Genomic DNA, 23,923 nt, shown 5'->3' on the forward strand with positions numbered 1-23,923 from the left:
TTCCCTATACCCTATATAATACACTGTCTGATCGTTCCCCATCCCCTATATAATACACTGTCTGATCGTTCCCTATCCCCTATATAATACACTGTCTGATTGTTCCCTATCCCCTATATAATACACTGTCTGATCGTTCCCCATCCCCTATATAATACACTGTCTGATCGTTCCCTATCCCCTATATAATACACTGTCTGATTGTTCCCTATCCCCTATATAATACACTGTTTGATCGTTCCCTATCCCCTATATAGAGCACTGTCTGATCGTTCCCCATCCCCTATATAATACACTGTCTGATCGTTCCCCATCCCCTATATAATACACTCTCTGATCGTTCCCTATCCCGAAAATAATACACTGTCTGATCGTTCCCTATCCCCTATATAGTGCACAGTCTGATCGTTTCCTATCCCCTATATAATACACTGTCTGATCGTTCCCCATCCCCTATATAATACACTGTCTGATCGTTCCCCATCCCCTATATAATACACTGTCTGATCATTCCCTATCCTTATATTTAATAAACTGTCTGATTGTTCCCTATCCCCTATATAATACACTGTCTGATCATTCCCTATCCTTATATATAATAAACTGTCTGATTATTCCCTATCCCCTATATAATGCACTGTCTGATCGTTCCCCATCCCCTATATAATACACTGTCTGATCGTTCCCCATCCCCTATATAATACACTGTCTGATCGTTCCCTATCCCCTATATAATAAACTGTCTGATTGTTCCCTATCCCCTATATAGAGCACTGTCTGATCGTTCCCTATCCCCTATATAGTGCACTGTCTGATCATTCCCTATCCCCTATATAGTGCACTGTCTGATCATTCCCCATCCCCTATATTGTGCACTGTCTGATCGTTCCCTATCCCCTATATAGTGCACTGTCTGATCATTCCCCATCCCCTATATTGTGCACTGTCTGATCGTTCCCTATCCCCTATATAGTGCACTGTCTGATCATTCCCTATCCCCTATATAGTGCACTATGAGCCATTCACCATGTAGAAAAAATGTAATGTGTGAACAAGTGACAGATTTCAGATACAGCTGCAGTGTATGTTTATAGTGTAGGGGCGGGGCTTCAGATTCTAGAGAGCATTTGATTGGACAGAAAATCTGATGAGAAGCTGAAGTGTAGAGTGATGTCATCAAAATCATTGATCTTTATTGGCTGAAGTGAAAGACTGTAAGTTTTGAATGCTTATATCTTCTAAATGTGAATTTTGTCATTATTTTTGAGCACACTAGCTTATAGTAATACTAACTTATTAATACTAAACTAAAGCCAAAACACTTCATATTCAATATTTCATGGCGACTTTACGTGTAAATATTTTGCAGCTTATGCAAAGACACTTTTTAAGTGTCCACATGTGTTTAGTGAATGTGTTTAGTGAGTGTTACGCTGTGGTGAGGTGTGAGGTGTGAGCTTATAGGGGAAAGCATGTCTGTCCCTCTTCACACTGCAGATAGTGTTGCTGTAGAAATGTTTGGCTTGCTGATCACATGACTGGTGTTATCCATCACTTCCCTTTCCTCTTCACCATCATGGTTTGGTTTGATGCTTTGGCCAATGGAACGATCAGACAGTGCACTATGTAGGGGATAGGGAACGATCAGACAGTGTACTATGTAGGGGATGAGGAACGATCAGACAGTGCACTATATAGGGGATAGGGAACGATCAGACAGTGTACTATATAGGGGATAGGGAACGATCTGACAGTTCACTATATAGGGGATAGGGAACGATCAGACAGTGCACTATATAGGGGATAGGGAACGATCAGACAGTTCACTATATAGGGGATAGGGAACGATCAGACAGTGTACTATATAGGGGATGGGGAACGATCAGACAGTGCACTATATAGGGGATAGGGAACGATCAGACAGTGCTCTATATAGGGGATGGGGAACGATCAGACAGTGCTCTATATAGGAGATGAGGAACGATCAGACAGTGCACTATATAGGGGATAGGGAACGATCAGACAGTGTACTATATAGGGGATGGGGAACGATCAGACAGTGCTCTATATAGGAGATGAGGAACGATCAGACAGCTCACTATATAGGGGATAGGGAACGATCAGACAGTGTACTATATAGGGGATGGGGAACGATCAGACAGTGCACTATATAGGAGATGAGGAACGATCAGACAGCTCACTATATAGGGGATAGGGAACGATCAGACAGTGTACTATATAGGGGATGGGGAACGATCAGACAGTGCTCTATATAGGAGATGAGGAACGATCAGACAGCTCACTATATAGGGGATAGGGAACGATCAGACAGTGTACTATATAGGGGATGGGGAACGATCAGACAGTGCTCTATATAGGAGATGGGGAACGATCAGACAGCTCACTATATAGGGGATAGGGAACGATCAGACAGTGTACTATATAGGGGATGGGGAACGATCAGACAGTGCACTATATAGGGGATAGGGAATGATCAGACAGTGTACTATATAGGGGATAGGGAACGATCAGACAGTGTATTATATAGGGGATAGGGAACGATCAGACAGTTCACTATATAAGGGATGAGGAACGATCAGACAGTGCACCATATAGGGGATGGGGATCGATCAGACTGTGCACTATATAGGGGAAAGGGAACGATCAGACAGTGTACTATATAGGGGAAAGGGAACGATCAGACAGTTCACTATATAGGGGATAGGGAACGATCAGACAGTGTACTATATAGGGGATGGGGAACGATCAGACAGTGCACTATATAGGGGATAAGGAACGATCAGACAGTGCTCTATATAAGGGATAGGGAACAATCAGACAGTGTATTATATAGTGGATAGGGAACGATCAAACAGTGTATTATATAGGGGATAGGGAACGATCAGACAGTGTATTATGTAGGGGATAGGGAACGATCAGACAGTGTATTATATAGTGGATAGGGAACGATTAGACAGTGCACTATATAGGGGATGGGGAACGATCAGACAGTGCACTATATAGGGGATGGGGATCGATCAGACTGTGCACTATAAAGGGGAAAGGGAACGATCAGACAGTTCACTATATAGGGGATAGGGAACGATCAGACAGTGTACTATATAGGGGAAAGGGAACGATCAGACAGTTCACTATATACGGGATAGGGAATGATCAGACAGTGTACTATATAGGGGATGGGGAACGATCAGACAGTGCACTATATAGGGGATAGGGAACGATCAGACAGTGCTCTATATAGGGGATAGGGAACGATCAAACAGTGTATTATATAGGGGATAGGGAACGATCAGACAGTGTATTATATAAGGGATAGGGAACGATCAAACAGTGTATTATATAGGGGATAGGGAACGATCAGACAGTGTACTATATAGGGGGTAGGGAACGACCAGACACTGCTCTATACAGGGGATAGGGAACGATCAGACAGTGCAATATATAGGGGATAGGGAACAATCAGACAATACTCTATATAGGAGATAGGGAACGATCAGACAGTGTATTATATAGAGGATAGGGAACGATCAAACAGTGTACTATATAGGGGGTAGGGAACGATCAGACACTGCTCTATACAGGGGATAGGGAACGATCAGACAGTGTATTATATAGAGGATAGGGAACGATTAGACAGTGCACTATATAGGGGATAGGGAACGATCAGACAGTGCTCTCAGTGCTCTATATAGGGGATAGGGAACGATCAGACAGTTCACTATATAGGGGATAGGGAACGATCAGACAGTGTACTATATAGGGGATGGGGAACGACCAGACAGTGCACTATATAGGGGATAGGGAACGATCAGACAGTGCTCTATATAGGGGATAGGGAACGATCAGACAGTGTATTATATAGACGATAGGGAACGATCAGACAGTGTACTATATAGAGGATAGGGAACGATCAGACAGTGCTCTATATAGGGGATAGGGAACGATCAGACAGTGCTCTATATAGGGGATAGGGAACGATCAAACAGTGTATTATATAGGGGATAGGGGACGATCAGACAGTGTATTATGTAGGGGATAGGGAACGATCAAACAGTGTATTATATAGGGGATAGGGAACGATCAGACAGTGTATTATATAGGGGATAGGGAACGATCAGACAGTGTATTATATAGGGGATAGGGAACGATCAGACAGTGTATTATATAGGGGATAGGGAACGATCAGACAGTGCACTATATAGGAGATAGGGAACGATCAGACAGTGCACTATATAGGAGATAGGGAACGATCAGACAGTGCACTATATAGGAGATAGGGAACGATCAGACAGTGCACTATATAGGAGATAGGGAACGATCAGACAGTGCTCTATATAGGGGATAGGGAACGATCAGACAGTGTATTATATAGGGGATAGGGAACGATCAGACAGTGTATTATGTAGGGGATAGGGAACGATCAGACAGTGTATTATATAGGGGATAGGGAACGATCAGACAGTGTATTATATAGGGGATAGGGAACGATCAGACAGTGTATTATATATGGGATAGGGAAAGATCAGACAGTGCACTATATAGGAGATAGGGAACGATCAGACAGTGTATTATATAGGGGATAGGGAAAGATCAGACAGTGCACTATATAGGAGATAGGGAACGATCAGACAGTGTATTATATAGGGGATAGGGAAAGATCAGACAGTGTATTATATAGGAGATAGGGAACGATCAGACAGTGTATTATATAGGGGATAGGGAAAGATCAGACAGTGCACTATATAGGAGATAGGGAACGATCAGACAGTGCACTATATAGGAGATAGGGAACGATCAGACAGTGCACTATATAGGGGATAGGGAACGATCAGACAGTGTATTATATAGGAGATAGGGAACGATCAGACAGTGCACTATATAGGATATAGGGAACGATCAGACAGTGCACTATATAGGAGATAGGGAACGATCAGACAGTGCACTATATAGGGGATAGGGAACGATCAGACAGTGCACTATATAGGAGATAGGGAACGATCAGACAGTGCACTATATAGGGGATAGGGAAAGATCAGACAGTGCACTATATAGGGGATAGGGAACGATCAGACAGTGCACTATATAGGAGATAGGGAACGATCAGACAGTGCACTATATAGGGGATAGGGAACGATCAGACGGTGCACTATATAGGAGTCATAACTTATTGGTCTTATAATATTTTACAGTGTCATCATCATCTTTATTTATTTGAGCATCTTCGTTCCACAAAGTTCAACACAGTAACACGTTTCAACCCAATAGGCGAAACCAAAGAATGATACATGCACAAATAATTAAGTAAAATAAAAAAAATAAAAAAAAAGAATGTGGATATGATGCTCAAAAGGAGTAGGGAGAAGCTTAAGCTTATTGACGTCTACCCCCTTTTATACATTTGAGCAGTAGATACATTTACTATAATCAATAAGACAGTTGCCACATATTTATGTTGTCCTATTGCAGTGACTATACAATCAACAATATTAACTCACAACCATTCGGCTAATTCCAAGACAAGGAAAGAAGACTCTTCAATAAGTACAAAACACCCATCATTGCCAGTAACAACTAGTCACCAATCTTTTAATTTAGTCTTTTGTTCCTTATTGTTATGAATTCAATGCATTTCCTGGCCACAGTTGTTTATAATTACAAATAGTTTAATTATATTGTATTTATTAACTTATATTATCTTTTTAGTTTACCAGTCACAAAAATACAGCTCTACAGCTAATTCCATGTCCACACTTAAGGACATTCTTCCATCCTGAACTTAGACAGTATGACTTGTTTGTACTTAGATTTGAATTGATAAATGAATGGGCACCTGATTTGCTTTATACACTAATTGTGCAGTATAAAAATCAATTAAGTCCATGAATTTAAGCATGTTACTTTGTAAAAACAGTATATTTGTATGTTCTTGGTATCCTACCTCTGGTTGCTCGTTTTTGGATTATTACAAGGGGATGTAGGGAACTCTTATAATTATTACCCCAGACCTCAATTCCATAAATGAAGTATGGCAAAATAAGACTGGAATACAATATATACCGCGCCTTGTAATTTAAAACGTACTTAGCTTTGTTTATGATTGCAATATTTTTTGATATCTTCCTTTGTATGTGTCCAATGTGTGATTTCCAGCTCAGTTTGTTGTCTATCGTGATTCCCAAAAAAATAGATTTCTGTTACTTTTTCTATTTTAATACCATTTATACTTATCAATAGTTCAGGATTTTCCTCATAATTGCCAAACATAATCATTTTTGTTGTGTGGTTATGCATTATTGTTCAACAGTATTGACCTACAGACTGAGAGCAGGGGCATTTCACAAAAATCATATTAGTATTCAGTACAACAATTCAAGTGAAAAGCTGATTTGAGAAATTAACATGAATTTCCTGATGATCAGGTTCTCTTTGAGAAAATGCATAAGAGCATCTCATGTTTCAATCAAAGCAAACAAATCTGACACAAAGACATTTCTGTGATCAATGACACTGATTTACTATTTGATTAATGACCGAGAAATACTGCAGAATTCTTTAGTTAAAAAAACATGGTTCCCTTCATCTCAGTTGCAGACAATTTTGTGACTTTTTCTGTCACACTCATGGTGTTTGGGGTCAAAATGACCACACGCTGAAAAAGAATAGGAAAAGCAAAAAAAGTGTTTTTTATTTTTCATTTGTAAAAAAACATAAAACAAATCCAGCATTAATCTGCAAATTTCCCCACATAAATGAAGACCTGGTACTAGAGCACAAATGCAATGTTACACACACACACACACACACACACACACACACACACACACACACACACACACACACACACACACACACACACACACACACACACACACACACACACACACACACACACACACACACACACACACACACACACACACACACACACACACACACACTGCCCCAGCCCCTAAACCTACCCATCACAGGAGACATTCTGCATTTTTACATTTTCAAAAAACATCACTTAGTCTGATTTATAAGATGTTTTCCTCGTGGGGACCTAAAAATGTCCCCACAAGGACGAGGATTTTGGATATTGCCATCTTTGTGGGGACATTTTGTGTGTCCCCCCCCCCACACACACACACACACAGGTGTGTTCACTCTTCACTATCTGCTTATTGCTAATTTCTTATTCTGAAGTTCATTATTTTATACATTTGGATTATTGAAATAAATAAGCAATTACAATCAAATCTTGTCTTTTAGTGGCAACTTATGCGCCATTATTGCACATTTATGTGGCATTATTTCAAAAACAAGACAGTTCAAAATACCTTAAACAACAACAAAAATTCTAAAGTTGAACAAAAATACTGATTTTATGTATTTTATAATGTTTAAAGACAGACAGACAGATGGATAAAAGGATGGATGGACAGATGGATAAAACGATAGATAGATAGATAGATTGATAGATAGATAGATAGATAGATAGATAGATAGATAGATAGATAGATAGATAGATAGATAGATAGATAGATAGATAGATAGATAGATAGATAGATAGATAGATAGATAGATAGATAGATAGATAGATAGATAGATAGATAGATAGATAGATAGATAGATGATAGATAGATAGATAGATAGATAGATAGATAGATAGATAGATAGATAGATAGATAGATAGATAGATAGATAGATAGATAGATAGATAGATAGATAGATAGATAGTTGGATAGATAGATAGATAGATAGATAGATAGATAGATAGATAGATAGATAGATAGATAGATAGATAGATAGATAGATAGATAGATAGATAGATAGATAGATAGATAGATAGATAGATAGATAGATAGATAGATTGATAGATAGATAAATAGATAGATAATCTATGATCCATCATCTGCCAAGTAATAATCAATCCTCTAATTCTTTAGAAAAGCAATAAAACTCCTCTCCTCAACAAGTAACATGATTTGAGGAAACAATACGAAGAGCTGTGACAAAGTTTAACACTTAGACTCGAGGGAAATGTGATTCAATTCTTAAAGGGAAACCCAGAAGATGATGTTTTTAAGAATTCTGGTAACCAAATGTTACCATTGACTTCCACTGTATGGTCAAAAAAGACACTTCTCAAAAGATCTTCTTTACATATCCATAGAAGAAAGAAAGTCCTGGGTTGGAATGACATTAGAGTGAGTAAATGATGACAGAACACGAACAGAACCAGACCACTGTGAATACAGTCACACAATACAAAAAGACACAATACACAGGAAACTAATACTCTAAAAATATCAAGTTCACAAGTCACATGTCATCTGGGACGAAAAAAACCCTTCCTCCTTTTAAAGTCAGCAGATTTGAGGAATGTGGGACTTCTGGGAAAATGATTCTTCCGTGTTTTATCAGTGAGTCACTTAGATAAGGCCATCAGGGACAGCAGTGGGGATGAGTTTCAGCCTGAATCATGTGTGGTTCCTGAGTAACATGGCAAACAACAGAGCCACTGTCAGTGACTGTCCCGGGACGGCCATACCCTGAAGGCATAGCACTTCATTCGACATGAAAGGCTGCCTTTATACCAGTTCCCAACTTTTAGTTCCCTCTGAGAGACAGATTCTCTGATGCGTTTGGAGAAGGTCAGACACTCAACACATAAAGGCGAAACCCCTTTAGCGAGGCGCTAACTCGAGCGTGGTGTCATGTACGTTGTGTCATTGGGTTGGGCTGCAGAGACTGAGAAAATGGGGCCAAATTACGCCAGTGTTGAAATGTGATGACTCAAGTCTCTCCGCTCTCATTTCCAAAGGGAATGACGGGCATCGCTAAAGCGGTCTCAGAGAAGAGATCATTACCTTAAGATTATTGTGCTGGGGTTTCACATGATGTGTGTCCCGACTAGTCACTACACATGGAAATATGTCCTGGTTTCATCAGTTAGGATCCCTAACTTAAAGGGATAGTTCACCCAAAAATGAAAATTAGCCCATAATTTACTCACCCTCAAGTCATCCTAGGTGTATATGACATTCTTCTTTCAGACGAATAAAATCGGAGTTATATTACACAAGTCCAGGCTAATCCAAGCATTAGAATTGGATTTATAGTTGCTCTGTTTTTTGAAGTCCATAAAAGTGCATCTATCCATCAAATAACTGCTCCACGCGGCTCTGGGGGGTTAATAAAGGCCTTCTGAAGCGAATCGACTCGTTTGTGTAAGAAAAATATCCATATTTAAAACTTTATCAGGTAAACTTTTGGCCGACCGCCGTCTGTCGAAAAGTGTTGAAAGTGAAACTCAAGATGTGTTCGTGACGTCATGACGAGAGGACATGGTCGCGTCAATTTTTTCATAAATTGAACAGGGAAGGCGGTCGGTCGAAAGTTTACTTTATAAAGTTTTAAATATGGATATTTTTATTACACAAACGCGTCGATTCGCTTCAGAAGGCCTTTATTAACACCCCAGAGCCGTGTGGAGCAGTTATATGATGGATAGATGCACTTTTATGGACTTCAAAAACAGAGCAACTATGAATTCAATTCTAATGCTTGGATTAGCCTGGACTTGTGTAATATAACTCCGATTTTATTCGTCTGAAAGAAAAATGTCATATACACCTAGGATGACTTGAGGGTGAGTAAATCATGGGTTAATTTTCATTTTCAAAGTGAACTATCCCTTTAAAACTAAAGATAGTTCACCCATTTTAATGCTGAATACAGGGCTTGACATTAACTTTTTAGCTCACCAGCCACTGTGGCAAATGGTTTTCCAAAGTGGCACTCAGCATTTTCCCTGGCCACAGTTTTGACATCAATACCATGGGGGAAAACGGCCATATAGATTTTTTTTAATATTATCTCCATATTTGGCAGCAGGTTTATTAGGCTGCTGTCACTTTAAGAGCTGACACACGGATCCATTATACTTTACACATGCGTTTTCTTTCTCAACTTAAAGTTGCACTTCAGCGCAGGGAAGATGAATGTGTATTTAAACTGGGTCATTTATGTAGCAGAAATGTGAAATTATTTTTGAATTTGGTGCCTTCTAGACTGAGAAAAGACAGAAAATGTATTTTTGTCTCATGTGGATGAAAGACAACAACTCCCAGAATGCACTTGCTTCACTGCCCTACGAGGCCACTCCCAAAGCCACGGCTACTGGTTATCACTTCCCCACCGTCGCGTTATCAGATCGCCTATGGAAGCTAAACTTTCATAGGAATTAATTGAAAAGTTGAAACACTCACTTTGCACCGCACCGCTCCGTTATTAATGCCCGATCCGAGCGGCCGTGCGCATTTACATTCTGTGAGTGAGATCCTCCCCTGTGGGCTGGTTAAGACATGCGGAACAGCTCCTGTAGTCTTTAGCCTCTGGCCAAAAATCCTCCGATGACATGGGAATTATGCCCAAAAATATATGCTGGAAATGCAGCTCAGTTCCAGGGACATTTCTGTCAGGATACTGAGAGTGAGGACCCAGATGCAGAAAAGCAGGGGGTGAAATTTATTAACAATATTAGACACAGGACAAGAATGGTGAGACAGGAACAAAGTCCAAACAATAGGGGCAGGACACAATGGGAGAAGTGGCTGGTCAGGGTAGAGACAGCAATGATGGCCAATGATGGAGACGAGGCAGCAGCTCGGGGAACCAGGCTTGACAGTAGGTGATGTGACTTGCTGTAAAACCAGACTGGTTGCCAGGCCAGGAGAATCCAGGGTGACCAGGGTGGAACAGGATGCAGGAAACACCACAAGACAACACACAAGACTCAAGACAAGACAACTAGAGAAACAAACAGGAGCAAAAAACAAAAACCAAGAATAGGGATAAATGCCAACAAAGTAACTAGAATCTAAAAAAGAAAACGAGAGTTTCTCAAAAGAGAAAAAAGGCTAAATTAATAAAAACTAGAAATAAATAACTGGAACTAGAAACAAAATAAAAACAAAAACTGTAACTTTGCAGGAAACTAGAGAGAGAAAATAAGGATAGGGAAAACGTGGAAGCATGTGGAAGGAATCAAGACTCACGCTAGAATTTTATGTTGATTTTTCATCAGCTTTTAATACAATACAACCACATATCTTAATAGAGAAGCTTTTGAGCTTTGGTCTTGACTCTAGTATTGTCGGATGGATTCTGGATTTTTTTAACTGATCGAACACAGAGAGTTAGAGTAAATGGGTGTCTGTCAGGGGTATTGTCGTCCTCCACAGGGTCGCCTCAGGGGTGCATCCTTTCTCCCCTCTTATATATTTTATATACTGATGACTGCCGAAGTAGGCATGAAAATAGATTTATTTTAAAATCTGCAGATGATTCAGCTGTTGTTAGCCTCCTCGGTGCTGATGACAATGGCCATGGCCCAGTGGTGGATGATTTTTTGTGCAGTGGTGTGACAGGGCATGTCTGCAAATAAATGTGTCTAAAACAAAGGATATGCGTATCGATTTTAGACATAATCAAAATGATCAACTGAGTACAATTATTAAAGAGCAGAATGTTGAATTAGTGGAATCTTACAAGTATTTGGGGTGTGTGATTGATAATAAGTTGAATTTCAATTCCAATGTGGAGATGATTTGTAAAAAGGGACAGCAACGCCTGTTTTGTTTATGGAAATTGTCCAAGTTAAATATTGACAGGTCGTTAATGACCTTGTTCTATAAGTCTTACATTGAGTCAGTTGTGACTTTCTCTCTATTATGCTGGTATGGCGGTCTTAGTGTCAAAGCTAAGAATGCGGTGGTAAAAATAGTCAATACCAGTAGTAAAATTATAGGAACTCATCAGAGTCACCCTACTGACTTGTATAATTGTCAGGTTGTAAGGAAAGCCCAATCCATTTGAATGAATTCTTCTCATCCCCTACGGTGTGAATTTAATTTTCTACCTTCGGGACTTAGATTTAGATTCCCCACTGTAGAAGCAATAGGTACAAACATTCATTTATTCCTACTGCGGTTTCTTTGTTGAATTCGGGAATGGGAGGAGTTGTGTGAAGTAGGTAAACTTTTGGGCTGCTGCCGTCTTATTGTGTTGGGGTTTTTTTTAGGCATTTTTAATGTTTGTAAACTGTTTTTATGTGTGTATGTTGGTCTTGTTGCAAAACAAATTGCCCTACGGGGACGTAATCGAATAAAGTGAAGTGAAGTGAAGCAACCAAAAACTATAACTAGACGAGATAAACTATCACCAGGACAAGGTTAGCTAGACACGAGGCATACAACAAAAGCACACAACGAACCAGCAAGGACAAGAGGGAAAGGAGCTCAATATAAAAGGGAAGAGCACATGAGGATCAGGTGAACACAATTAAGCAAACAAGGACTAAACAAGGGGGCGTGGTAAAGGGAAACAAGGAGGCGGGACAAGAGGAGCACATGGCTAACACAAACAAAGACAGAGCCATGTGCTCAGACACAAGACAAACAAAGAAATATTGAACAGAGACAAGACAGACAAGGCTGTCAGGGCAGGACCCTGATAATTTCTGCATGCTATTTGGGAATATGGGACAGTTTACCCCTTTTGGAAAAGAGGACTGGACAGTATAGGAAGGTGGATTGGCTTGACAATACCCATGTCACCAAGATTGTGCTTATTAGGGGATCAGTCTGTGTTACCAGGAGTTTCGAAAAATGATTTTGTGGTTATAAAGGTGGGGGTGACTACAGCTGCAGTGATCCTCAGTGTGTGGACGGATCCATCTCCTCCAGAGTTTTCTGTTTTCAACAATTTGCTGTTGATGGCACACTTTGTAGAATTTATATATATATAATAACACATATGTTTACCCATTCCCCACCCCATAAACTGTTACAGAATGTATAAATTACTTTTGTTATAATTCTTATTAATATTTATATATATTTTAAAGTGTCATTAATGTAAAATGCAAAATAAAATATTCAACTTAAAATTTTATTTTGACAATTTACAACCCCAAATCAGAAAAAGTTGGGACAGTATGGAAAACGCAAATTAAAAAAAAAAAGAAGTGATTTCTAAATTTACTTTGACTTGTATTTCATTGCAGACAATATGAACACAAAATATTTCATGTTTTGTCTGGTCAACTTCATGTAATTTGTAAATATGCATCCTTTCCTGTCATTCAGACCTGCAACACATTTCAAAAAAGGTTGGGACAGTAAAGCATTTACCACTTTGTAATGTTGCCATTCCTTTTCACAACACTTAAAAGACGTTTAGGGACTGAAGACACCAAGTGATGAAGTGTTTCAGGTGTAATTTTGTCCCATTCTTCCTGCAAACAAGTCTTAAGGTGGGCAACAGTACGGGGTCTTCGTTGTCCACACATTCTCTATTGGAGACAGGTCGGGACTGCAGGCAGGCCAGTCAAGTACCCGAACCCTCTTCCTCCGCAGCCAGGACTTTGTATTGTGTGCAGAATGTGGTTTTGCATTGTCTTGTTGAAATATGCTTGGACGTCCCTGGAAAAGATGTCTTCTTGAAGGCAGCATATTATGCTCCAAAATCTCTATGTACTTTTCAGCATTAATGGTGCCTTCACAGAAGTGCAAGTTACCTTTGCCAAGGGCACTGACACAACCCCATACCATGACAGACCCTGGCTTTTGGACTTGTTGCTGGTAACAGTCTGGATGATCCTTTTCTTCTTTGGTCCGGAGCTCACGGCGTCCATTCCTCCCAAAAAATACCTGAAATACTGATTCATCTGACCACAGTACACGTTTCCACTGTGTGATGGTCCATCCCAGACGCCTCCGAGCCCAGAGAAGTCGACGGCGCTTCTGGACACTGTTAACATAGGGCTTCCTTTTGGCACAGTACAGTTTTAACTGGCATTTGTGGATGTAACTACGTATTGTGGTACTTGACAAAGGTTTGCCAAAGTAGTCCTGAGCCCATGTGGTGATATTGCTTATAGATGATGATTCTTGATGCAGTGCCGCCTGAGGGGTCGGAGATCACGGTTGTTCAGCTTAGGCTTGCGCCCTTGTCCTTTACGCACTGAAATTCCTCCAGATTCCTTGAATCTTTTAATTATGTTATGCACTGTTGAATGTGAAATATCCAAATCTCTTCCTATCTTTCTTTGAGGAACATTGTTTTTAAACATTTCAATAATTTTCTCACGTATTTGTTGGCAAACTGGCGATCCTCGGCCCATCTTTGCTCCTAAAGGATTAGACCTTTCTTGGATGCTGCTTTTGTACCAAATCATAATTACAATCACCTGTTGACATCACCTGTTTCAAATCACATCATTATTTAACCATTTTACCTCATTACTAGCCCTAAATTGCTCCTGTCCCAACTTTTTTTGAAATGTGTTGCAGGTCTGAATGACAGGAAAGGATGCATATTTACAAATGACATGAAGTTGACCAGACAAAACATGAAATATTTTGTGTTCATATTGTCTGCAATGAAATACAAGTCAAAGTAAATTTAGAAATCACTTCTTTTTTTTTTTTTTTGCGTTTTCCATACTGTCCCAACTTTTTCTGATTTGGGGTTGTATAACGTTTCTTAGATATCAACATTATCTCTGCTAATGCGGTAAAGAGTACACTATATAGGGAGCCCTTACTCGCACATTACTATAATATAACAACAGAGCCCAAACTATTAGCCTACATTTAGTTGATATCTATGTTTAGATATAATAATCAACACTCAAATAACACATTGTGTGCAAACATGTAAACTTCACATTAGGCAGTTTTTGCATTAACTTCCAAATCTAATAATAAAATAATGTTTTTTCTCCAATTTTGTTGTTGAAATATAATTATTTAAACACAGTGGGCCTCATTCATGAAACGAATTCTGAGTAATTTGCGCATAAAATGAACCTTTACGAAAACTCTCCTCCCGAGTCACAAAACGCTTCGCATACCACAGACTCTGTAGTTAAACGTGTGTATATTAATGAATTCAAAACATTCGTAAATAGGAAGCGCGGTTGCGCTCATTCATAATTAGCATAATCCCCGCCCATGAGTTACAACTGCAAATGACGTGTGCAGGAACGCTGGAATCTTCTGGACTTCTTTCTCAGGTTGGGCTCCAGTATATTGCATAATTAACCATATGCCTTGCAATACATATTAAACTATCGTGTGTCCATCAAAGCATTTTTAGCCAGCTAAAAAACACCTGCTGCTCTTCTGAAAACGGCCAGCTGGTGGCGCTTGAGAGCGCTTTGTAAGCGCAGCGTTTTTCCATCTGAGATACTTTGATCGCTATGAATATGATACAGAATGCCCATGGCAGTAATGTGGTACTAGTATCTCATTTTGAAGAATATAACTGAATATAAAAAATGCAGTAAAAAGCAGTATTAACTTCATTATTGTTCAGTCGGTGTACAAGTGGGATGATTGGTTGGTGTAGTTTTTGTCCCGCCCCTCCTGCACTGTGATTGGACGGCCACTAGAGACAGACTCCAGAAGGAGCAGAATCTCATTGAGCTCATGTTAAAATGCCCAACTTTACAGCAGAAGAACACATGTTTACAGTCTGGGGCAAATTGTGTTTATGGTCTATACGGCTAATTTTGCCCTTCATGACGACTGTGAGGGTGGTGAATCATTTTATAACGCATTTGTTTACATTATATAAAGCCCTAAAGTTCTGCATAATTAAGGGAGTGGCCACTTCGAGTGACAGGTGGATAGCCGTTTGTCTGCTGTCTGTTAGACGTCACAGACACTACGTCCATATTTTTTTACAGTCTATGGTACCAACTAACATTTTTAAAATACGAACATTTTCGTGAATCCGAAAATTTACGTCAGAGCGGCTTTACGAACGATTTACACACAAATTCGTTCTGCTCTTGTTTCATGAATAAGGCCCAGTGTGTGTCATTTTCATGACAGATTTATTTAAACACACATTAAATAATCAAAACTTCAGTAATAGGTTCAGTAGAATATAATAAATATAACAGCTAATATAGGTCATATATTCAGTGAAAGAGTTGATTTCTCTAGTGAACTCACAGCTGTGGGCACTGAATGACTTCTAAAGTCATGTGATGCTATGTGACATTACAAGCTGTTTTATTGACGTCTTTCTGCGGTCGAAACACGGATTGAGCGATTACACCATAGGGCTGTCACTTTACATTCGAAAATCGATTGCACAATCGATCGGACCAACCAACACAAGTTTCGAAAACGAAAATAGGGAATCGATTTTAACCAAATATGTACACTATTATTTTTGAACGAATTAAACAAATAAAAAAGTTATTAACAGGTATTATTAATATGTTGAAATATGTTTTTAAAACTTGCATGAGGTCATATTGTGACAATGCTGTGTGCGTAGAAAAGAATGAGCGCTATTTCCTCCAGAATGGAGAGCAGCTTTCTCATTCCTCTCAGCGCCGCTCGCTCAACCCGAAATGCCCTTTGTGACATGCTGGAACAAATATAGGTCTATCTGAAATAAATGGCTATAGGGCTGCCCCAACTAAAGCTTTTTTCCTAGTAGGGTAGTTGTTCATTTAAGCCGTTGTTCACGCGGAGCCAGCGCCTCCATGTCATTGTATGCATCAGTAACGCCCGCATAGCCTAAGTGTCGGTTACGTTCAATTAAAAAAAACACATGGCCTGTTCGCAAGCTAAGTTCATTCAAAGTTTCATTTTGAATGGTTGAATAATTATGTTAAATTATTATCCACACGAACTTCACATTCAGTGTAGGCTAGTAAATTTTTAAGCTTTATTTTCAACCTCTTTTCATGGGCTACAATTTTGTTGTTGTTGTTGTGGAATTTATAATGGTAAACACAGCCATGTTAAAGCCTGTAGCTAATGTTTTTCTTTGACGTTATGGCAGTCCACTCTGCTTAATGTTTTTTTTCCCAGAATGTTACACTCCTGTTTGTCATTGTGCACAAAATAAATCATCAGAAATATTGCTGACTTGTGCGTCTCAAGCGCCCTCTTTACTTTCATCCTAATGCCCGTTAGTTGTCCGTGGATTGGCGTAGGCTATATTTAGCGTTGAAAATGAAAACGTCATTTAAAATCGATTTTAGAATCGATTCAATGAACACTTGTGTCTCAAAAATCGAACAGGATTTTTGTTGCAAAAGTGACAGCCCTATTACACCACATATGATATGCTTCAGTAAGTTGTAATGTATCCTCAACATACCTTCAGATGTTCATTCATGTTTATTCTCTAAGAAGAGATGATTGAGATCGCTTGAACTGACGCGCCTATACAGTGATCAGTCACGCCACATGAGAGCGTCAACACGGCATTTATCGTTTGAATTTCATGATAAAATGGACTGAATACTTAATATGTTCGTGTGGGAACTGCACCGCAATGTAAAACCCTGTACCGAAACGGTTCAACACGAATACGTGTACCGTTTCACCCCTAATTATCACCATTTCACACACACACTGCCGACACACATTTATGTCCAAACACCATGTAAAAGTTGTTTCAATCTTCAAAGTAACTCCTAGACCAAAAAATGTTCAGTGTACTTGTGATGCAGCATTCCCATATAATAATTTAACACCGTGTTATCTGAAACAGAGCAATCTATAGTGTGTGCCTGTGTAACCTGTGATTAAAGACAGGACAGAGTGAGCGTTAGATGAGGTCAGGGTGAGACTTTAGTTATGGGACCTGAAAGCACAGCATTTCCACATCTCCACGTCTCCATGTCAGAGGTGTTGTAATGTCAGGCTAAAACTGGGTGTTCAGAAATAGCTCGCTACAAAACACTGGCCTGGAGTCTGAGGTGACGAGGGCTGAGAGGTACAAAGAATGTATCCCATAAACCTGAAATCATCTAAAAACCTTTTTATTTAGTAGCAGAGACATTTTCATTTTCTCCTGAGCAGAGAGAAACTCGTTCATTGTTCCCTTTTCCAAAATATTTTTTTCTTTGTTTCGAATTGTTTCTGTTTTCCTGACATGGGCTCTTTGGGTATCAGAGTCTTTTCATCTACGGTCCATTCTGGATCCAAAGCTGCAATAAGGCACATCCTGCCATGTCATTCGTCCACCAGGAAGTTGATGAGGGCAGTTCTGGGGGAGAGGATGGCTCTCTTAATGACGCGGTCCGAGAGAAGACGGGCGCCCAGAGGACTGTTCAGCACCAGTTCCTGAACCTTCTGTGCATCCTGAGCCACTTCATGAGGCACGGACACATTCCCACACACCTTATTATTGATCTGAGGAGAAAACAGAGACAATATTGAGGGCATCTGAGAGGTTGGAGACTAAATATAAGCATTTTATAAATATTATTTTGAGCCAAAAGCAGGAAAAAGTCTGAGTGAAGCAAAAGAAGGACATTGTCTAAAGAGTAGTGAATAGTGCAAAACGTGTTGGTTGTCTAGATACGAGTCATTTCTAGGGAATTATTTGCCCTTTTGATTGTCCGCCAGGTGAAACTCATTGATGGTTGAGATGTGATTTCTTCATTGCCCAACTCAAAAGAGTTATCTATGATCTTCTGCTGTCTGATGTTTGTGTGTTATAGATATTAGTGTGTAGTAGATATCTTACCCAGAACCTAAATATATATAGCTATATATTACGAAATTAATACTTTTTTTTCAGCAAGGATGCATTAATTTGATCAAAAGTGATAGTAAAGAAATGTATGTACCAAAAGATTCTATTTCAAATAATCTTTTGAACTTTCTATTCATATAAAATGTCTCACAGTTTCCACAGAAATATTGCGCAGCCCAACTGTTTTCAACATTGATAATAATCATAAATGTTTCTTGAGCAGCAAATCATCATATTAGAAGGATTTCTGAAGGATCATGTGACTTATGATGCTTTGATCACAGGATTTTTATATTGCAATAATATTTCACAATATTGCTCAAATAAATGCAGCCTTTGTGTTCTTTTAAAAACATAAATCGCAAACCGCAAACTTTTGGACAGTATCTACACTATATTGCCAAAAGTTTTGGGACGCCTACCTTTACATGCACATCAACTTTAATGCCATCTCATTCTTAATCTGTAGGGTTTAATATGGAGTCTGCCCACCCTTTGCAGCTCTGACAGCTTCAGCTCTTCTGGGAAGGCTTTCCACAAGGTTTAGGAGTGTGTTTATGGGGATTCTTCTCGAAGCGCATTTGTGAGGTCAGGCACTGATGTTGGACGAGAAGGCCTGGCTCTCAGTCTCCGCTCTAATTCATCCCAAAGGTGTTCAATCTGGTTGAGGTCAGGCCAGTCCAGTTCCTCCACAACAAACTCGCTCATCCATGTCTTTATGGAGCGACGCTTTGTGCACTGGTCAGTCATGTTGGGACAGGAAGGGGCCGTCCCCAAACTTTTCCCACAAAGTTGGGAGCATGAAATTGTCCAAAATGTCTTGGAATGCTGAAGCATAAAGAGCTCCTTTCACTGGACCTAAGGGGCCAAGCCCAACCCCTGAAAAACAACCACACACCATAGTCCCCCCTCCACCAAACTTTACACTTGGCACAGTGCAGTCAGGCGAGTCCTGTTCTCCTGGCAACCACCAAACCCAGACTCGTCCATGGGATTGTCAGACAGAGAAGCGTGATTGTAGCCTGACAAGCCAGACCCACATCAAGATGTTAGAGATGTGTCGTTCATGAACAATTCGTTCATTTTGAACGAATCTTTAATATGACTCGAGAACAACGGGTTGTCTCTGAGAGCGATTCGTTCATTTTATGTTGACTGTGCATGCGCAACATCCCATATGTTCTGTACAGGAAACAGAATTGATTAGTTCATCTCTCGAGTCTCGGTTCGAGTCATTCGTCCATCAAGTCCCAGCCCCATAGGCAAGGCTATGCAGTCACCGGAAACAAAAAAGATTAGTTCATCTCTCGAGTCTTCTCGTTCGAGTCGTTCGTTCAAGTCCCCATAGGCTGAATGCAGAAACAGTTCATCTCTCGAGTCTCGTTCTTTTGTCACGTGACGTGACAGCCATGTTGGATACAGAAATTAGTTCATTCCTTTACAGTCTATGGTTAATTCACAACCTTCCTTACAAACAAGTGAGTAGTTTTTTATGTTTGTTTAGTTCAGTTTTTTAGCTAGTATAATAATTGATTTTCATATGAAGCCTGGACAAATTGGGTTGTTCAGAACAGATAGGCATAACAAATGTTTATTGCACATATCTTCTGATGATTTTATAATAATAAATATATTACAACATGCAGTCAATAATACGACTATAATGTTGTATATGTTGCGAGACACTGAAAGCGGTCACGTGAAAAAAGAACTAACGACTCGAACGAGAAGACTCGAGAGATGAACTAATCTTTTCTGTTTCCGGTGACTGCATAGCCTTGCCTATGGGGCTGGGACTTGATGAACGAATGACTCAAACCCAAAGACTCGAGAGACTAACTAATCAATTCTGTTTCCGGACGCATGTATTGCATATGAAGCTGTCACGGCCCAGATCAGACATGATGACGGAACTAACGGCTCGAATCCGAAGACACGAGAGGTGAACTAAACTTTCCAGGGAACAGACGTGTTTAATGGGATAGTTCGCCCAAAAATGAAAATTCTGTCATCATTTACTCACCCTCAAGTTGTTCCAAACCTGTATGAGTTTCTTTGTTCTGCTGAACACAAAAGATATTTAGAAGAATGTTTGTAACAAAACAGATAGAGCAACCATTGACTACCATAGTATTTCTCCCCCTACTTTGGTAGTCAATGGTTGCTCTATCTGCTTGGTTACAAACATTCTTCTAAATGTCTTCTTTTGTGTTCAGCAGAACAAAGAAACTCATACAGGTTTGGAAATGAATGATGATAAATAAATTCAGTGGTTTGAATCGCCAAAGTCACGCGATTTCAGCAGTTTGGCGGTTTGACACGCGATCCGAATCATGATTCGACTCACTGATTCATAACGCTTCGAAGCTTCATGATGCTGTGTTTTGAAATCGTCATCACTATATAAGTCGTTATTTAGGTTTTTTTGCGCAAAAAAACTATTCTCGTCGATTCATAAAGTTATTTTAGAACCACTGTAGTGAGATGGACTTTGTAACGACGTCTTTAGTGCCTTTTAAGGGTCTTGAGAGTGTAAAGTGCATTGTGCCAATGGAGGCCTTTCAGAGCCATCAGATTTACACTAAAATATCTTCATTTGTGTTCTGAAGATGAACGGAGATCTTACGGGTGTCGAACGACATGAGGGTAAGTAATTAATGACAGAATTTTCATTTTTGGGTGAACTAACCCTTTAACTCCACGTCTTCCGATGCGAAAGACCGCCGTTCGCCAGCTTCTTTGTTTACAAGTGGCACGCGGAAACGCCGAAACTCTGCCCTCATTATGTTAAGCCCGCCCACCGACTCTATACACGATGTGATTGGTCTGACTAGAGTTTGGTTTTTCCAGCTCGCAAGCCAACGGAGAGTTGCTAGACCACCCTGGCTACGTCTAGATTTCTAGGCTAGCGTGATTGGTCACTCAGAGAACACGTCTCCACAGCTCTAGAGTCCAGTGGCGGCGCGCTTTACCCCACTGCATCCCACGCTTTGCATTGCACTTGGTGATGTGAGGCTTGGATGAGCTGTTCAGCCATGGAAACCCATTCCCTGAAGCTCTACACACTGTTCTTGAGCTCATCTGAGGGCCACAGAAGTTTGGAGATCTGGAGCTCTTGACTCTGCAGAAAGTTGGCGACTTCTGTGACCCTCAGCATGCGCTGACCCCGCTCTGTGATTTTACGTGGCCTATCACTTCGTGGATGAGTTGCTGTTGTTCCCAATTGCTTCCACTTTGTTATAACACCACTAACAGTTGAGTGTGGAATATTTAGTATAATTTTTGGACTTATTGCACAGGTGTCCACCGATCACAGTACCACACTTGAGTTCCCTGAGCTCCTGAGAGCGACCCATTCTCTCACTAATGTGTGTAGAAGCGTCTGCAGGCCTAGAGCTTGAGTTATACACCTGTGGCCATGAAGTGATTGAACACCTGAACTCAGTGATTTGGAGGGGCGTCACAATACTTTTGGCAATATAGTGTACACACACAACCATATGTATACTGTTAATGTACCGTTTAATAATGTGTAAATATGAACTATAAAACAAGGAGTCTCTGTATTTATAATGGAAAACTGAAGTGCACCAATGGTGAGGAAAAAAATTAGATAAGAAGAAAAGAGTGATGCAGATGAAAATCTCAAGGCTTTGCAAAATGATGCTCCAAAAGTTGAGACGACTGCTTTCAGAACATTCAATTTGCTCTACTCGCCAAATGCTCCATCAGAGCCAAAATAATGATTTCCCTCAAAATCAGCAGTAGTTGTGTGTTCAAGTGCTTATAGTGTGTCATGGGATGGCTCAACAAAGAAACCCTTTGAGGGTGGACACCTAGCTTTAGCGTCTGCTGTTAGTTGTGTGTGTGGGTTTGTGTGAAACACAGCATCTGCTCCTGTGTGCGTCTGTGGTGACATTAAACGCACACATACAGTTGGACTGCATCATGGGAGAAAATCAACCCTGTTATTATGACTCCCAAAGTAGTTCAGCTGTCCGCATAAAGGAGGGGATTCCCTAAAATACTACCAGGCTGGTGCCCGCCTGAGGCCGGGCCTTGAGTGGGCGCAGCAAAGCCTTCTGGGTAGTACTTTTTAACAGGGTATGCTGTAACATCTTCCTTATTTGTAGATGACATTCTTTACTGCTTCATTCGTCATAACGGTTACATATTTGTGTCAAAAATTGGTGAGTATTCTTAATTTAAAGGGTTAGTTCACCCAAAAATGAAAATTCTGTCATTAATGACTTCCCCTCATGTCGTTGGACACCCGTCAGACCTCCGTTCATCTTCGGAACAGAAATGAAGATATTTTAGTTGAAATCTGATGGCTCTGAAAGGCCTCCATTGGCACAATGCACTTTACACTCTCAAGACCCTTAAAAGGTACTAAAGACGTCGTTACAAAGTCCATCTCACTACAGTGGCTCTACAATAACTTTATGGAGTGACGAGAATAGTTTTTGTGCGCAAAAAAACCCTAAATAACGACTTATATAGTGATGACGATTTCAAAACACGGCCTCATGAAGCTTCGAAGCGTTATGAATCACTGAGTCGATTCAGCGGTTTGAATCGCCAAATTTCAGCAGTTCCCATTCAGTCGGTCAACTCGGTACAACACATGACTATGGGATATCGCGCTCTAGCGCCATCTGCTGAAGACACCTTTATTCACGCCTGAAAGGCCAATGACGCATGACGACGTGGGCGGGGTCACGACCCACAGCATATAAATGCAGTCGTATGCGTCATTTCCCTTGTTCTTCAGCTCTTCACCGTGCTGCTAGAACGCCATCACGCCAGTCCTCACAAGAAGGTAGCCCACGGTGGTGAAATCTTGTGGAAAGGCACAGAAAGGAGAAAATTTTAAGCACAAGTTTAGCATTGCTAACAGGAGCTAAAAAAAAAAAAAAATTTTCTCAGAAGAAAAAAAAAAAAAAAACAGAAAAGATGTCTAAGCACAGCAAGGGTGCTCGCCCCTGTCCAATGACATGTGGGTATATGCTGTCAGAGAGAGATACTCACGAGCACTGCCCGGTGTGTTTGGGGATTGTCCATGCTAAGCTGGCTCTCTCCAACCCCGGGGCATGTGTGCACTGCCAGCAGCTCCGTCACTCGACACTCGAGCGACGCGTAGCGTTTGTTGAGCGTGTGCTCGGTGGGGCAGTGGCTAGAGATGGTCCACTTCTGTCCTCTGGGGTTGGTCCGGATGCGACTATATCCGTTTTTGAGGAGGTTACGGGATCCTGGGCCGAGCATATGGAGGCTAAGGATGGTCTGGGTGCGTTTGTTCCTCTAGTCGCTCCGGAAAGTAATCAGCGGTTTGTGGAGGATG

At 40.4% G+C, this 23,923-nt stretch overlaps 1 protein-coding gene across 1 annotated transcript in view; it reads right to left on the reverse strand.

Annotated features, from left to right (window-relative positions):
* Positions 1 to 17,200: 17,200 nt before the first annotated feature.
* lars2 (leucyl-tRNA synthetase 2, mitochondrial) overlaps positions 17,201 to 23,923 on the reverse strand; it is a 192,980-nt gene continuing 186,257 nt past the window's right edge. Inside the window, exon 21 of the mRNA XM_079836140.1 lies at positions 17,201 to 18,236. Coding sequence (XP_079692266.1) covers positions 18,057 to 18,236 — 180 coding nt within the window. The 3' untranslated portion in view covers positions 17,201 to 18,056. The remainder of the gene's footprint in view (positions 18,237 to 23,923) is intronic.

The sequence above is a fragment of the Gobio gobio genome (assembly GCF_949357685.1).
Source record: "Gobio gobio genome assembly, chromosome: 15".
Taxonomy (NCBI): domain Eukaryota; kingdom Metazoa; phylum Chordata; class Actinopteri; order Cypriniformes; family Gobionidae; genus Gobio; species Gobio gobio.